General features: G+C 44.6%; 1 protein-coding gene and 1 long non-coding RNA gene across 3 annotated transcripts in view; both read left to right on the top strand.

The window, feature by feature from the left end:
- The window catches only part of SRGN (serglycin), a 17,632-nt gene extending 13,440 nt beyond the window's left edge, over positions 1-4,192 (top strand). For both annotated transcript variants that reach the window (XM_023205053.3, XM_023205054.2), the window contains one exon: positions 3,266-4,192. In XM_023205053.3, the coding sequence (XP_023060821.1) occupies positions 3,266-3,509 (244 nt within the window). In that variant the 3' untranslated portion in view covers positions 3,510-4,192. The remainder of the gene's footprint in view (positions 1-3,265) is intronic.
- A 7,753-nt stretch (positions 4,193-11,945) lies between these two features.
- LOC111537914 lies at positions 11,946-16,819 on the top strand. Its single transcript, XR_002730147.2, has 2 exons — positions 11,946-12,591; positions 15,856-16,819. It is a non-coding gene; the product is annotated as an uncharacterized LOC111537914 (long non-coding RNA).
- The last annotated feature ends 1,175 nt before the right edge of the window (positions 16,820-17,994 follow it).

Below are 17,994 nucleotides of genomic sequence, written 5' to 3' on the forward strand. Positions count from 1 at the left end.
TTCCTTCCTTCCTTCCTTCCTTCCTTCCTTCTTTCTTTCTTTTTTTCATAGTCTCACTCTTGTTACCCAGGCTGGAGTGCAGTGGTGCGATCTTGGCTCACTGCCACCTCTGCCTCCTGGGTTCAAGCAATTCACCTGCCTCAGCCTCCTGAGTAGCTGGGATTACAGGTGTGCCACCATGCCCAGCTAATTTTTGTATTTTTGATAGAGATGGGATTTTGCCATGTTGACCAGCCTGGTCTTGAACTTCTGACCTCAATTGATCTGCCTGCCTCAGTCTCCCCAAGTGCTGGGATTACAGGCATGAGCCACTGCGCCCGGCCGAGGGAAATATTTTCTTGCTATTGCTAATCTCTGGGTTACCTCGCTATCCCCCATTTGGCTTCACTTCTCCTCCATCACCTGTATGAGGAATTCCCTCTGTGTTAAATATCTGGAGAAGTTTCCTGATTGGACCCTGGCTGTTGCAGCTTCCAAGGCCACCTATTTTTATGGCCAGTATCCTTTTCCCATGCATCTTCTCCAGGACTTCCATTCTGCAGTTATCTCTCTGAACCCAGCGTCTTCTTCCCATCAGTATCTCAGTACTTTAGTATCTCCCATGTTTAGGCAACATCTCTCCTTTGACTCTGCGTCCTCTCCAGCAGTTGCCCTTCTCTGCTCCTCTTCACAATAACATCTCCTGAAAGGGCCACCCATGCCTGCCCCCTCCTTTCCTCACCCCCTCTGCAGCTAGACTTCTGTTCCTACACTCCATCCTGGTTGACAAAGTCACTGATTACTTCTCTGTTTTCAGCTTACTTGACCCTTAATTGCCTTCAAAAATGGCTGACTGTGCCGTGCAAGTAATCCCAGCACTTTGGGAGGCCAAGGCAGGAGGATCACTTGAGCTCAGGAGTTCAAGACAAGCCTGCCTGGGCAACATAGTGAGATCCTATCTACAAAAAATAGAAAAATTAGCCAGGCATGGTGACTCAGCTGTGGTCCCAGCTACAAAGGAAGCTGAGGTGGGAGGATGGCTTGAGTCCAGGAGGGTGAGGCTGCAGTGAGCTGAGATCGCGCCACTGCACTCCAGCCAGGGAGAGAGAGCGAGACTCCGTCTCAAAAAAAAAAAAAAAAAGAAAATGGTTGACCCCTCCCTTGAAATGCTTTTTTCTTGGGGCTTCCATGCCCTGCCTTATCCTGTTTCTTCATACTTCTCTGGTTGTGCTTTTTCCTCTGCTCAATATTTAACATGTTGGTATGACCCTGGCTCTGGCCTGGTCCCCCTTCTCTATCTACATGTTTTCTCTCGATGACCTCCATCGGTTCCAAGGGTTTAACTACCACATCTGTGTTTCCAAGTCTGACACCCCACGCTAAAGTAGCCACCTGGTCACTCCCTATTTCATTAGTCAATTTCATTTATCTGTACCACCTACGATTTTCCTGATTCATTTATTCACTTTTTATTGTCTGTCTTCGCCACTAAAATAAAAACTTCTTGAGCAGGAGCTTCATTGGTCTGCCTCTGTTCTATCCCAGGCCCTCAAAACAAGGACCAGATGTTCAACAAATATTTATTGAATGTGTACATGAATTAAAACTCTAATTGGTTATACGCTGGTGGTTTATTGTTTTCATGGAGGAAATGACTTGTAAGCTGTGACACTCAGCTTTTGTCTCTGATGCTTCGTTGCCCTGTTCTGTCACCGAGGGCTGTCGTCATTGCTCAGACCATTTTGTGCTCTTTGAATTTCTAATCATCACAGTCAACCCAGAAGGCAGCCTTACCTTTCAGCACTCTTCAGCTGAATGAATGCAAGTTGGAGACAGGGTCATTTTTTGATAGGAAATTGAATGTTTATATGCTGGTATATATATAAAGCTTAGCTTCTTACAAAGAATTTCTCAAAAGTGAGCTTTGTTGAAGCACTGTAAATTATTAGAACTTTTATGGAAATTTTAATTTAGGAAAAAATGTCATTTGTCTGGGCTGACTTAGCTGTTAGTTGTTTGTCCTTTGTTTTTTTTTTTTTTTTTTTTGGTGGAGGGTACGGAGTTTTGCTCTCGTAGCCCAGGCTGGAGTGCAGTGGCACGATCTCGGCTCACTGCAACCTCCGCCTCCCAGGTTCAAGCGATTCTCCGGCTTCAGCCTCTTAAGTAGCTGGGATTACAGGCATGCACCACCATGCCCGGTTAATTTTTGTATTTTTAGTAGAAACGGGGTTTCACCATGTTGGCCAAGCTGGTCTCAAAACCCTGACCTCAGGTGATCCACCTGCCTCAGTCTCCCAAAGTGCTAGGATTACAGGCGTGAGCCACCGCACCTGGCAGTTTGTCCTTCCTTTAGAGAGAAAGAGGTCTTTTTTTGAGACAGTCTTGCTCTGTTGCCCAGGCTGGAGTGCAATGGCACGATCTTGGCTCACTGCAACCTCTGCCTCCCTGGTTCAAGCGATTTTGTCACCACAGCCTTCTGAGTAGCTGGGATTACAAGTGTGTGCCACCACGCCTGACTAATTTTTGTATTTTCAGTACAGATGGGGTTTCACCATGTTAGTCAGGTTGGTTTCAAGCTCCTGACCTCAATTGATCACCCACCTTGGCCTCCCAAAGTGCTTGGATTACAGACATGAGCCACCACACCCGGCCAAGAGGTCTTCATTTAAAAATGATTTCTTGGGCCAGGTGCAGTGGCTCACGCCTGTAATCCCAGGACTTTGGGAGGCTCAGGTGGGTGGTTCACAAGGTTAGGAGTTTAAGACCAGCCTGGCCAATATGGTGAAACCCATCTCTACTAAAAATACAAAAATTAGCTGGGTGTGGTGGCGCACACCTGTAGTCCCAGCTACTTGGGAGGCTGAGGCAGGAGAATCACTTGAACCCGGGAGGCGGAGGTTGCAGTGAGCCGAGATGGCACCACTGCACTCCAGCCTGGGCAACAGAGTGAGACTCTGTCTCCAAAAATAAAAATTAAAAAAATAAAAATAAAAATGATTTCTTAAGTAAATTTCAAATACAGAATGTATGTGCTAGTGATAACAAAATTAACACTGTTTATCTGCAATAGGTAGATGTGGAGTTGATCAGTGCAATAAGCATAGGCAAACACATAGGAACATTTGACCTGTTTTTTTGTTGGTTTTAAAACATTGAATAATTTGGAAGCTTTTAAATCTCTTAATTTAAGCAACTAGATCGCTCTATTTATCTCCTTATCTTAAAAAAAACTGTTAAAATTATCTTTCCCACATATCAAACTTCCCATTTTTCTTTCATACTTCAGAAAGACAAGAATCCAGGACTTGAATCGTATCTTCCCGCTTTCTGAGGACTATTCTGGATCAGGTTCCGGCTCCGGCTCTGGATCAGGATCTGGGAGTGGCTTCATAACTGAAATGGAACAGGATTACCAACCAGTAGATGAAAATGATGCTTTCCATGACAACCTTAGGTCTCTTGACAGGAATCTGCCCTCAGACAGCCAGGACTTGGGTCAACTTGGATTAGAAGAGGATTTTATGATATAAAAGAGAATTTTCCCACCTTGACACCAGGCAATGTATTTAGCATGTTTTGTGTACCATGGTTAAATGATCAACCTTGGGACAAAGGATCTTATAGACATTTTTAAACATCTGAAAAAGAACCTTAAGTTTTATCATCCTTTTTTTCTCATGAATTCTTAAAGGATTGTGCTTTAATGCTGTTATCTATCTTATTGTTCTTGAAAATACCTGCATTTTTTGGTATCATATTCAGCCAACATCATTATGAAATTAATTAGATTCCCATGGCCATAAAATGGCTTTAAAGAATATATATTTTTTTAAAAACGGTTTGAGAAGCAAATTGGCAGGTAATATTTCATACCTAAATTAAGAATCTGACTTGGATTGTGAATTACAGATATGCCCCTTTTCTTATAAAAACAAAACAAAAAAATAATGAAGCACAGTTAATTTGTAGAGTGGGGGTATTTGACATATTTTACAGTGTGGAGTGTACTATATGTTATAGTACCTTTGAATGTGTTTGCAGAGCTAGTGGACATGTTTATCTACAAGTACGATTGCTGTTATATAACACCCCAAATAACTCCCAAATTAAAGCACAGTTGTGCTCTCAATACCTCATACTGCTTTACCTTTTTTTCCTGGATATCTGTGTATTTTCAAATGTTACTATATATTAAAGCAGAAATATAACCAAAGGTTAAGTTGTCTCAGATCTCTTGTTCTAAACCCAGGAAATAGTTATCTTTGGCCAGATGTTTCTCTAGAAGTCTTATCAACAAAACAACTTTAAACGTATTCTACAGTAAACACAAGTTTTGTAACCAGAATCAAATCATACTAACTAGCAGGTGAAGAAAGCAATGATGCCTTAGCAAGAGGGTTATACCTCTCAAAGCACTTCCTCACCTGAAAGATAGTCCCATCTCTGTTCCCCTTAGTTCTGAAAAGCCTCCTTGCATTGCTGTCATGGATTCTGTGCTACACTGTCCAGATCCCAGCTTCAGAACTGAATACTTACTCAAATTAATCTCTGCTGGCGAGAGCCACCTTGCCCAAGGTCATGCTGTTTGCAGGGCAGCCTGCATCCAGTGACTGGCTGATGTGGGTATATCAAGGCCTGAACTCAGAAGGGTCATACAGATTCAAAACTCCCCACAGGCTCAGCTCAGGTTTTGCTGGGACTACTCTGTAGCTCAATTTCTCTTTACTCAGTTTTACTTCCTTCCATTCTGCTCATAGGTGTCTATCCTGAGAGTGCTCCCTTAGAAATTTTCTGCTGGTTTCCATCTCAGAATTTGCTTCTTGGAGAACACAACTTGTGACAGGTTGTGCCAGGAGGGATAGGAAATAGATGCTGAGATGGGATTTTTGAGCTAGATTGCCTGCTGCCTGGCTGGCAATAAGGACTCCATCCTTGGCCATAGATGAGCACAGGCACAAGATAGCAGTGCAATTGTTAAAATTTTCACTGGTGATGAACCGAGATGGTGTACCAGTGGAAGGGAGTACACCAGGGTATGATATACTAGGAGTCTGAGAAATGTTGGCAAGTAGTAATAATAAAGACAATGGTATTGGTTGGCTATTGCTGTACTTAATTAGTGCTTTTGAAAAAGACAATGAAAGGCTAAGGATGATTAATTAAAGGCTAAATGTGAAAATCATTGTGCCTCCTTGGCAGCATATTAAGAAACTCTCTTCTGTAACAGAAGGACTCAAAAGGCTGAGGACCAGGCCCAGGACTTATGAGAATAGCAGATGGCTGGGTGCAATGGCTCACGCCTGCAATCCCAATGCTTTGTGGGAGCTGAGGCGGGTGGATCACCTGAGGTCAGGAGTTTGAGATCAGCCTGGCCAACACGGCGAAACACTGTCTCTACTAAAAATACAAAAATTAGCTGGGCATGGTGGCAGGCATCTATAATGCCAGCTACTCAGGAGGCTGAAGCAGGAGAATTGCTTGAACCTGGGCAGTTCAAACCTGGGAGGTTGCAGTGAGCCAAGATCATGTCACTGCAATCCAGCCTGGGCGACAGAGGGAGACTCCATCTCAAAAAAAAAAAAAAAAAAAAATTGCAGAATTCCAAGAATATTAAATTGTCAACTTAGCCCAGTGTGTTATGCAAGCTCAGAGTCCTTACCAGGGAAAAATGGGACCCTGAGAGATGGAGACATCCGGGCTGATACATTCAGGTTTTATTTATTTATTTATTTATTTATTATTATTTTTGTTGTTGTTGTTGTTGTTTTTTTGAGACAGAGTCTCGCTGTGTCGCCCAGGCTGGAGTGCAGTGGCGCGATCTTGGCTCACAGCAAGCTCCGCCTCCCGGGTTCATGCCATTCTCCCGCCTCAGCCTCCAAGTAGCTGAGACTATAGGCGCCCGCCACCATGCCAGGCTAGTTTTTTGTATTTTTAGTAGAGACAGGGTTTCACTAGGTTAGCCAGGATGGTCTCGATCTCCTGACCTCGTGATCCACCCGCCTCGGCCTCCCAAAGTGCTGGGATTACAGCCTTGAGCCACCGTGCCCGGCTACATTCAGGTTTTAAATCCTCAGATTCCTTTGAACCTTTGATTCTACAGAAGAGTCCCATGCTTTAAGGACTAATGCTGGCCAGGTGTGGTGGCTCATGCTTGTAATCCCAGCACTTTGGGAGGCTGAGGCGGGCAGATCACTTGAGGTCAGGAGTTCAAGACCAGCCTGGCCAACATAGTGAAACCCTGTCTCTACTAAAAATACAAAAATTAGCTGGTTGTGGTGGCAAGCACCTGTAATCCTACTCGGGAGACTGAGGTATGAGAATCACTTGAACCTGGGAGGTGGAATTTGCAATGAGCCGAGATCACGCCACTGCACTCTAGCCTGGGTGACAGAGTGAGACTCTGTCCCCAAAAAAAAACAACAGAAAAAACCAACAATCAAAAACAAAAAAACTAATGCTTTCCTGTTGAAGACAATCAGGAGGTCTCTACCCTTAAAGATGACACGCACCCTCCTTCAAGTCTGTCCCCACCTCCCTTCCTAGACAGCAGAGAAATATCCAAGTGAAGTCAGTATAAACCAACAGGGAAGTGTTGGGCTTGCTCAGGAGGAAAGGTAAAATACTCTGAAAGTTCTGTAGAACGTAGCTAACCTGGACCTTAAAAGCTGAGAGGGTGTCTATAAGACTTAACTCTAGAAGTCCTTGATCCTGGACTGATCCTGGCGATAGAACACAAAGTTGGATAAGGGAGTGTTTGGCAATGTGAGTGTACCCTCCTGGGATACGGGTTTTAATGCCCGGGCAAGAACCCTGGGAGAAGGTGTTGAGACTGCTAAAATGGCTCTTAGACAGTTGGAGAAAGTGACAGCCCATGCTTAAGTGAAGTGGAAATACTAGAATTGTCATGCCCGGCAGTGGAAAAAGGGGTCAATAGGATTAAGGAAATGCGCATGATAGAATCAACTGACTATATAAGCCTTGCAAACCCACCAGATGACTGTTTTGCAGGAAGGCCAACGCAATAAAGAATAGCCTGGTGAGAGCAATCAGCACCTCTGAGCCATCTGCAGTGGCTCTCCTGTGAAGGGCAGGGCAGATATTGTTACATAACTGGACCTATTAATAGCAGTGGGAATAATCGGTACCAAAATAATAGAGGCCAGGTGGTAGTACTCAATCATCAGAAGCCAAGAGGTACAGTTACTTTTTTTTTTTTTTTTTTTGGAAATAGAGTCTCACCCTGTTGCCCAGGCTGGAGTGCAGTGGCACGATCTCAGCTCACTGCAACCTCCACCTCACGGGTTCAAGCAATTCTCCTGCCTCAACCTCCTGAGTAGCTGGGACTACAGGCGCATGCTGCCACACCTGGCTAATTTTTTTTTTTTTTTTTTTTTTTGTATTGTAATAGAGACAGGGTTTCACAGTGTTGCCCAGGCTGGTCTCGAACTCCTGAGCTCAGGCAATTTGCCCGCCTTGGACTCCCAAAGTGCTAGGATTACAGGCGTGAGCACCGCACCCAGCCAAGAAGCCAAGAGGTGCAGTTATCTTAATGAGCAACAAGGTCAGAGATGTATCCAGGGGAGCCTGATGGGCACTGAGATAGGAGGTGGCATCTCTAGAGGCAATGTAGTTGCACAGCCAGCAAAAGTATTGCTCAATCTATTGTATTAAGCAGGGTTTGCCAGAGAGACAGAACCACTAGGACATATATGTAGATATATAAGAAAAGATTTATTAGGACAATTGGCTCATGTGATGGTGGAGGCCATCTGCAAGCTGGAGAACCAAGGAAGCTGGTAGCATAGCTCAGTCCAAGTCTAAAGGCCTTGGACCAGGGATGCAGGGATGTGGCGGATATTCCCCACTTGGTCTACCAACTCACACGCTACTCTCCTGAGGAAATAACTTCACAAATACACTCAGAAATAATGCTTTACCTGCTATCTAAGTATCCCTTAATCCAGTGAAGTTGACACCTAAAATTAACCACCACATTATTCAACCAGAAAGATCAAGATGGTCAGGAGGCATAGGGCAATTGCCTCAATAAAAAAGCACTATGGTGGCTGGGCATGGTGGCTCATGCCTGTAGCACTTTGGGAGGCCGAGGTGGGAGGATCACAAGATTAGGAGTTCGAGACTAGCCTGACCAACATGGTGAAACCCTGTGTCTACTAAAAATACAAAAATTAGCCAGGTGTGGTGGTGCGTGCCTGTAATTGCAGCTACTCAGGAGGCTGAGGCAGGAGAATCGCTTGAACCCAGGAGGTGGAGGTGCAGTGAGCCGAGATCACGCCATTGTACTCCAGCCTGGGCAACAGAGTGAGACTCTGTCTCAAAAAAAAACAAAAAACAACAAAAAAAAACACGATAGCTTTTTTTTTTTTTTTTTGAGACGGAGTCTTGCTGTGTCTCCTGGGCTGGAGTGCAGTGGCCGGATCTCAGCTCACTGCAAGCTCCGCCTCTCGGGTTTTACGCCATTCTCCTGCCTCAGCCTCCGGAGTAGCTGGGACTACAGGCGCCCGCCACCTCGCCCGGCTAGTTTTTTGTATTTTTAGTAGAGACGGGGTTTCACCGTGTTAGCCAGGATGGTCTCGATCTCCTGACCTCATGATCCGCCCGTCTCGGCCTCCCAAAGTGCTGGGATTACAGGCTTGAGCCACCGCGCCCGGCCAAAAACACGATAGCTTTAACCAGTTTTCTTACCTGAGTCAGATTTCAGACCTGGAGCCCACTGGCTAAAACAGAAACTAGTTCCTCTGGAAAATGAACCCTGTGAGACTGCAGCAAGTGTATGTAGTGATGATTCCCCTAATGCTGAGTCAAAGGGATCTATGGGCATTTTCTCAGGTACCATATATTAGGGAAAAGTGGGATATTCAAACATTTCAGGAACAGTCACAGGATCTGAGCTGATTTTGAAACAGAGACCCAAAGCATCACCCAAGACATCACCAGGCCTCCTTTTTAGTGGGGGCACAAAGTAGAATCGTCACCCAGGTCTGGCTCACAGTGGCCATTTCTCCAGTATCTGAATGTATCATTAGAATGGACGTACTTGGTAGTTAGTACAACCTCCACACTGGTTTCTTGATCTGTGTGATAGAAGCTATTGTGATGGAAAAGACCAAGTGAAAACTTCTGAAGCCACCCCTCCCACCATCTACCAATAAATCAAAAACCGTATTTCATCCTAAGGGGAATGTCAGTGATTAGTAGCACCTTTAAAAACAAAGAACGCGGCCAGGAATGGTGGCTCATGCCTGTAATCCCAGCACTTTGGGAGGCCGAGGCAGGTGGATTATGAGGTCAGGAGTTCAAGACCAGCCTGGTCAAGATGGTGAAACCCCGTCTCTACTAAAAATACAAAAATTAGCCAGGTGCTGTGGCACGGTCCTGTAACCCCAGCCAGGACGCTGAGGCAGGAGAATCGCTTGAACCTGAGGGACGGAGGTTGCAGTGACCCAAGATTGAACCACTGCACTCCAGCCTGGGCAACAGAGTGAGACTCTGTCTCAAAAAAACAAAAACAAAACAAAACAAAACCAAAAACAGAGAATGCAGAAATGCTAGTCCCCGATGCACCTCCATTTAATTCACCAATCTGGGTCTCACAAAAAGCAAATGGAGAGTGCCAGTGGACTACTACAAATTCAACTGAGTACAGAGGGTCCCCAACTTACAATGATTTGATTTCATTATTCTTTGACTTTATGATAGTGTGAAAGTGATACATATTCAGTAGAAACTAAATTTCAATTTTTGAATTTTGACATTTTCCAGGTTGGTGATATGTAGTGTGATGCTCTCTGGTGGTGCTGGGCAGCAGTAGCGAGTATGGTTTTTCGCTTTCAGTATTAAATACATTACATGAGACATTAAAACTCTTTATTATAAAATAGGCTTTGTATTAGATTATTTTCAACAAGTATAGGTTAATGTAAGAGTTCTGAGCATACTTAAAGTAGGCTAGGCTAAACTATGATATTTGATACGTTAGGTGTATTTTTTTTTTTTTTTTTTTTTTTTTGAGACGGAGTCTTGCTCTGTCACCCAGGCTACAGTGCAGTGGCTGGATCTCAGCTCACTGCAACCTCCGCCTCCTGGGTTCACGCCATTCTCCTGCCTCAGCCTCCGGAGTAGCTGGGACCACAGGCGCCGGCCACCTCGCCCGGCTAATCTTTTGTATTTTTAGTAGAGACGGGGTTTCACCGTGTTAGCCAGGATGGTCTCGATCTCCTGACCTCGTGATCCGCCCGTCTCGGCCTCCCAAAGTGCTGGGATTACAGGCTTGAGCCACCGCGCCCGGCCACGTTAGGTGTATTTAATGTGTTTTTCACTTAAGATATTTTCATCCGGGTGTGGTGGCTCACACCTGTAATCCGGCACTTTGGGAGGCTAAGGCGGGTGAATCACCTGAGGTCAGGAGTTCGAGACCAGCCTGGCCAACATGAAACCTTGTCTCTACTAAAAATAGAAAAACTAGCTGGGCATGGTGGTGCACACCTGTAATCCCAGCTACTCTGGAGGCTGAGACAGGAGAATCACTTGAACCCAGGAGGCGGAGGTTGCAGTGAGCTGAGATTGTGCCATTGCACTCCAGCCTCGGCGACAGAGTGAGACTCAGTCTCAAAAATAAATAAATAAACAAACAAACAAATAAATAAATAAATAAATATGTTCAATTTATGATGGGTTTATTGGGATGTAACCCCACTGTAAGTTGAGGTACATCTGTAGTAGCTCTATTGCAGCAGTGTCTCCAGGCGGAACTCTTTTCCTAGAGCAGAGTTACATAGCTTTAGATACCTAATAGTCATTTATTTGACAAACGCTTTCTTTTATATCACTACCAAAAAAAGAGGACAAGGCTAGGCACAGTGGTTCATACCTATACTCCTAGCACTTTAGAAGGCTGAGGTGGGAGAATCACTTGAGCCCAGGAGTTCGAGACCAGCCTGGGAAATATAGTGAGACCTCATCTCTCCATTTTTTAAAAGAGGATCATAGACCAGGCACAGTGATTCATGCCTGTAATCCTAGCATTGGGAGGCCGAGGTGGATGGATGGCTTGAGCTCAAGAGTTCAAGATCAACCTAGGCAACATGGTGAAACTCTGTCTCTACAAAAAATACAAAAATTAGCCAGTTGTAGTGGCATGTGCCTATAGTCCCAGCTACTCAGGCAGCTGAGGTGGGAGGGTGGCTTGAGCCTGGGAGGTAGAGGTTGCAGTGACCTGAGATTGTGCCACTGCACTCCAGCCTGGGCAACAGAGCCAGACCCTGTCCAAAGGAAAAAAAAAAAAAAAAGAGGGTCAGAAAGAGTTTACATTCTCTTGGAACAGACAACAGTATACATTTACAGCCTATTCCCAGGATTATTTTAACTCTCCCACTCTCTGTCATAGTACCATCTAAAGAGACCTGAACTGGCTGGACTTCTCACAGAAAATCACAGTGGTCACTGACCAGACCCCCATGTCACTGCCACTGATGTACCAACATTTATTCCTGGACTCACATCTATGGTTGTATGAGGGCTTCCTAATGACCAATTGCCAGGGTAGGAATAAACTCCAGCTTGGTTCACACGTGGATTGGTCTGGTATATGGGAGCAAGCCAAAAGTGGATGTCAGCTACACTATAGTACCACTCAGGAGTGGACTTGAAAAGCAGCTTTGAGCCGGGCGCGGTGCCTCAAGCCTGTAATCCCAGCACTTTGGGAGGCCGAGACGGGCGGATCACTAGGTCAGGAGATCGAGACCATCCTGGCTAACATGGTGAAACCCCGTCTCTACTAAAAAATACAAAAAACTAGCCGGGCGAGGTGGCGGGCGCCTGTAATCCCAGCTACTCCGGAGGCTGAGGCAGGAGAATGGCGTGAACCCGGGAGGCGGAGCTTGCAGTGAGCTGAGATCTGGCCACTGCACTCCAGCCCGGGCGACAGAGCCAGAGCCAGACTCCCTCTCAAAAAAAAAAAAAAAAGAAAAGCAGCTTTGAGGGGAAGTCCTCCCAGTGGGCAGGAGCATTGGGTGGTGCTCCTGGCCATCCACTCTGTGTGGAGAGAGAAGTAGCCTGAGGTTGGAAGATACTCATTTTCATGGACTGTGGTGACTGTTTTGCCCAGTTGATCAGGGGCCTAAAACAGAAAGATTGGAAGATTGGGCACTAAGAAGCTTAGGGTAAAGGCACGTGGCTGGACCAATGAGAGAAGACAAAGTGTGAAGATGTACGTATCAAATGTGAATGCCCACCAGAAAACATCCATCACAGAAGAGGCACTAAACAACCAGGTGGACAAAATGACTTGGACAGATGTCAGAGACGTCAGTCAGCCTCTTTCATGGGCCACCCTAAAACTAGTACAATAAGCTTAGGAAGGAGTGGCCACAGTGGCAGTGATGGAGGCCACACATGGGCTCCCACCGACCAAGACTGATCCAGCTACTGATGTTGCCAAATGTCCAGTATGCTAGCAACAGAGCTCACTGCTGAGCCACTGATATGGCACTATCCCTGAAGGAGACCTTGGTGGCTAGTTGACTACATAAGGTCCCTTCCATCCTGGAAGGGCCAGAGATTTGTTTGAACAGTGATAGACACGTATTTCAGGTATGTGTTTGCCTTTCCTGCTCAGGCGATCTCTAACACGAAAATCTAAGGGCTTACAGAGTATGATTGATTTATCAACAGGGTTTTGCATATAACATCACATCACAGCATAACAGCAGGAGATGCAGCAGGGCGCACACGACCACAGGCTCCACTGGTTTTATCACCTACCACATCACTTCAGTGCCCTCAACATGACAGAATGATGGAAGGGCCTGTTGAGGGCACAGCTGAGGCAACGCTTGGCTATGATACACTGAGGTTGGCGTCACAACCTTCAGGATGCAGTTTACATGCTAGATAAGTAACCTTTATATGGTGCTGTGTCCTTAATAGGTAGAACACATAGGTCCAGGAACCAAGGAGTGGAAGTACAAAAGGACTCAACATCAAAACTACGTGGGGTGTTTAGCTGGACACAATAGCTCATGTCTGCAATCCCAGTTACTTGGGAGGCTGAGGTGGGAGGATTGCTTGAGGCCAGGAGTTCAAGAGCAGCCTGGGCAACATAAAAGACCCTGTCCCCTTATCTAACAAAACAAAACAAAACACTACTTGTGGAATTTATTCTTCCTATTACCGCAACCCTGAGTTTTGCATATGTAGATGTTATGGTTCCCTGTGGGAAATGTCTCCACCAGGGGACATGGTAAGAGTTGTATTGAACTTTAAGCTATGGCATTTTAAGCTCTTTGTGGCAAGGGATGAATGGTCAAGAAGTCACCATCTTGGCAGGGGCTACGAACCTGATTATCAAGAGGCAGGGCTGCTGCTACACAGTGGGAACAGGGAGGACTACGCTTGACACCCAAGTGATCCACTGAGGCTTCTCTTGGTACTTAGGAGAAGTACTAATGGTTTGATGGTAAATGGATAAATACAGCAGCCAGGCCTGAGAAGAACCTGCCAACTAGGGGCTCAGATCCTCATGGCTGAAGGTCTGGGTCAATCCTCCAACTATGCCATCTAGACTAGCAGAGGTGTTAGCCAAGGGTGAGAGAAATCTAGAATTGATAGTAGAGGAGGCATTTCATGAGTATCCATTGTAGTCTTGATACCAGCTGCAGTGGCAGTGGCTGTAGCTCATTCCATTGACCTTTCTCCAGGAATAGAGCCCTGCAGTATCCTGAAGGAGCTGTTCCCAGGATTTATATGAAGCAAAAAAGATCTAAGTGGCACAAGGGGTAAACTGTTACGAATGCCGTGCTGTGTTACTGAGATTCTCCCTTTGGGACTGGAAGATCTATTTCCTCAGCCACAGGAAAGGTTGGCTGATGGCTGCAAGTTCTTAGATGCAGACAGCCAGCTCATCCAAGGTCATGCTCCCTTCTCATGGACAGCTCACAAAGACTCATCTATGTGTGGGTATAGTGTCTCAGAGCTCATGATCCACTTGGAACAACTCGGAAGAAACATCCCAACTTCAGAACTCTCTCTGTGGTCAGCTGATGCCTTGTGATTGTACTGCAGCTCAATTTATTCCTCTCTAATTCCGTTTCCTTCTCGTTCTGCACAGGTGTTGATCCTAAGGCAACTCCATCATTAACTTCCTCCATGCTATTCATCATCTCAGAGTTTGCTTCTCATAGAACACAACTCATAGGAATATGTTTATAGCATTTTACTTTTGGTGACAGTTGTAAATTATACCCTGATCTTTCTGTTAATAAATCTGAGATTGTTTAATAGGAACTTAGTTAGTTTTATGCCCAATGGGGTATTACCGTCAAGAGGCCTATTTTTGGCTTCCATATGATATAGCAGAGAAAACAAGGCCCGTTTTAGAAAATATACCTGTTGTTTTGTATCACTAGTTAAGTGCTAGGTTTTACACTTCTAAAGGAGAGGTAGGTAGTCAAGGTTTTGTTTAAAACATGACATTTTTGTTAAAAAAGAACTTAAAACTTGCCACAAAGGAACTGTAGAGTATTTCTCTTTTGTAGAAACACTTTGAGTTTTAGCTTTACAAAGTCCTGACTTAAATACCAGTTTTACTCTTTATTAGCTGTATAACTTTAGAACAACTAGCCTAATTTAGCTAAGTTTGTCTAGGGAGAGCAGTATAGGAAGGGGTTAATTGTGTGGACTCCAGAGCCAGATCATCTGGACTGAAAATTCTGTCACTTACCAACTAGATAAGCTTAGATGAGTTATCTAACCTCTCTATACCTCAGTTTCCTCCTCTTTCAGATGAGGATAATGATAGTGCCTGCTTTGTAGGTTTGTTAAGAAGATTAAATGAATTAATACACGTAAAGTGCTAGAGACAATACCATTGAGCAAGTGATCAATAAACATGAGCAATTATCACTACCTGTACTATAGGTTAACAATACTCGCCCAAGGGGTTGTGGTGAAGATTAAATGAGGCAATGTATATGATATAGTTAGCTAAGTGTTTGGCACACAGTAAGCCCCTAAAAAATTGTAATCATGAAAATGTATGTTGATTGACAGACAGAGCCCAAAAGGTAAAAGAGTAAGAATTTAAAAACCTGGCCGGGAGCGGTGGCTCAAGCCTGTAATCCCAGCACTTTGGGAGGCCGAGACGGGCGGATCACGAGGTCAGGAGATCGCGACCATCCTGGCTAACACAGTGAAACCCCGTCTCTACTAAAAAATACAAAAAACTAGCCGGGCGCGGTGACGGGCGCCTGTAGTCCCAGCTGCTCGGGAGGCTGAGGCAGGAGAATGGTGTAAACCCGGGAGGCGGAGCTTGCAGTGAGCCGAGATAGGGTCACTGCACTGTAGCCTGGGCGACAGAGCAAGACTCCGTCTCAAAAAAAAAAAAAAAAAAAGAATTTAAAAACCTACACAACTTTAAAAAATTTAAGAGTAAGAATTTTAAAAACTACACAAAACTACACAAGCTATTTCATAATATTATTTTAAAGATTACATCTATGTGTTAGGTGATGGGAATACAGAGGGAAACAAGGGCACACCAGATGGTATTTGTCCTTGAGCTTAGTCTAACAGGGTTTGAATGAGAGTGGATGTAATATGTTAGTCTTGCCTGGCACTAAGGAAGGTATTACGTGAGTGCAACAGTAATTGTGGTTTTTGCATTGTTGGAATTTGCCGTTTGATATTGGAATGCATTCTTAAATAAATGTGCTTATGTTATACATCAATTTAATGGGCATTTCTCGCTTTATGTTTTTGTGTTGGTGACTTATTACTTGCTGTTTATTTTATGTTTATTTTAGACTATGGAAATGATATTAAGACAAAAAGCAAATTCAAGCTATTTTCTTATTCGAGTTCAAAACAGATCTTAAAGCAGCGGAGACCACACGCAATATCAACAACATGTTTGGTGCAGGAACTGCTAACAAACGTGCAGTGCAGCCGTGGTTAAGACGTTTTGCAAAAAGATGAGAGCCTTGAAGATAAGGAGCGTAGTGGCCGGCCATGGGAATTTGACAAAGATCAACTGAGAGCAATCATTGAAGCTGATCCTCTTACAACTACACAAGAAGTTGCCAAAGAACTCAACATTGACCATTCTACAGGTCATTCAGCATTTGAAGCAAATTGGAAAGGTGAAAAAGCCTGATAAGTGGGTGCCTCATGAGCTGAGCGAGAATAAAAAACATCGCCGTTTTGAAGTGTCATCTTCCCTACTCTACACAACAACAAGCAATTATTTCTTGATCTGATTGTGACGTGCGACAAAAAGTGGATTTTATGCGACAACCAGCAATTACCAACTCAGTGGTTGGACGGAGAAGAAGCTCCAAATTACTTCCCAAAGCCAAACTTGCACCAAAAAAAGGTCATGGTCATTGCTGCCAGTCTGATCCACTATAGCTTTCTGAATCCTGGCGAAACCATTACATTGGGGAAGCATGCTCAGCAAATCGATGAGATGCACCGAAAACTGCAACTCCTGCAGCCAGCATTGGTCAACAGAAAGGCCAAATTCTGCTCCATGAGAATGCCTGACTGCAGGTTGTAGAACTAATACTTCAAAAGTTGAATGAATTGGACTACGAAGTTTTGCCTCATTCTCCATATTCACCTGACCTCTTGCCAACTGACTACCGCCCCTTCAAGCATCTCGGCAGCGTTTTGCAGGGAAAACGCTTCCACAACCAGTAGAATGCAGAAAATGCTTTCCAAGAGGTCGTCGAATCCAAAAGCATGGATTTTTATGCTACAGGAATACAAACTTATTTCCCAATGGCAAAAATGTATTGATTGTAATGGTTCCTATTTTGATTAATAAAGATGATAATAAATTATACTAATTAGATAATTAATAAAGTTATAATGATTTAAAATTCATGGTCCAGGCCCAGTGCAGTGGCTCACGCCTGTAATCCCAGCACTTTGGGAGGCCAAGGGAGGAGGATCACTTGAGGTCAGGAGTTTGAGACCAGTGTAGCCAACATAGTGAAACCCCGTCTCTACTGAAAATACAAAAAATAAGCTGGGGTCGGTGGTGGGCACCTGTAATCCCAGCTACTTGGGAGGCAGAGGCAGGAGAATCATTTGAATCCGGGAGGTGGAGCTTGCAGTGAGCCAAGATCATGCCACTGCACTCCAGCCTGGGTAACGGAGGGAGGCTCCATCTAAAAAAATAAAATAAAATAAAATTCACAGTTCAAAACTGCAATTACTTTTGCACCAACCTAGATAGATGGATAAATATTATCAGCCACATAGAAAAAACAGTATATAAACTGTATAGTTTTTTATTTTCTTCTTTCAAGATATGGTCTAGCTCTGTTACCCAGGCTGGAGTACAGTGGTATGATCTCAGCTCACAGTAGCTTCCAACTTCTGGGCTCAAGCAATCCTCTCACCTCAGCCTCCCAAGTAGCTGGGACCACAGGTGCATGCCACCATGCCCAGCTGTTTTTTCTTTTGTATTTTTGGTAAAGACAGGGTCGTGTTGTATTGCCCAGGCTAGATTTTTTGTTTGTTTGTTTGTGTGTGTGTGAGGAACAAAGTCTTGCTCTGTCACCCAGTCTGGAGTGCAGTGGTGCAATCATGGCTCACTGCAACCTCCACCTCCCAGGCTTAAGCAGCCTTGAGCTCCTGGCCTCAAGTGATCCTCCTGCCTGAGTCTCCCAAGTAGCTAGGACTACAGGCATGTGCCACCACACCTGGCTAATACATATATATATACACACACACACACACATATACACATACACACACACACACACACACACACACACATATATATATATATATTTGAGACATCATGTTGCCCAGGCTGGCCTCAAACTCCCGGCCTCAAGTGATCCTCCCACTTTGCCCTCCCAAAGTGCTAGTATTACAGGTGTGGCCATCATTCCTGGCCTTGTGTAGGTTTTTAAATTCTTACTCTTTTACCTTTTGGCTCTATTTTTCAATCAACTATTTACCATAATTACAGAGTTTTTTGGGGGT

This window comes from Piliocolobus tephrosceles, chromosome 9 (assembly GCF_002776525.5).
Source record: "Piliocolobus tephrosceles isolate RC106 chromosome 9, ASM277652v3, whole genome shotgun sequence".
NCBI lineage: Eukaryota > Metazoa > Chordata > Mammalia > Primates > Cercopithecidae > Piliocolobus > Piliocolobus tephrosceles.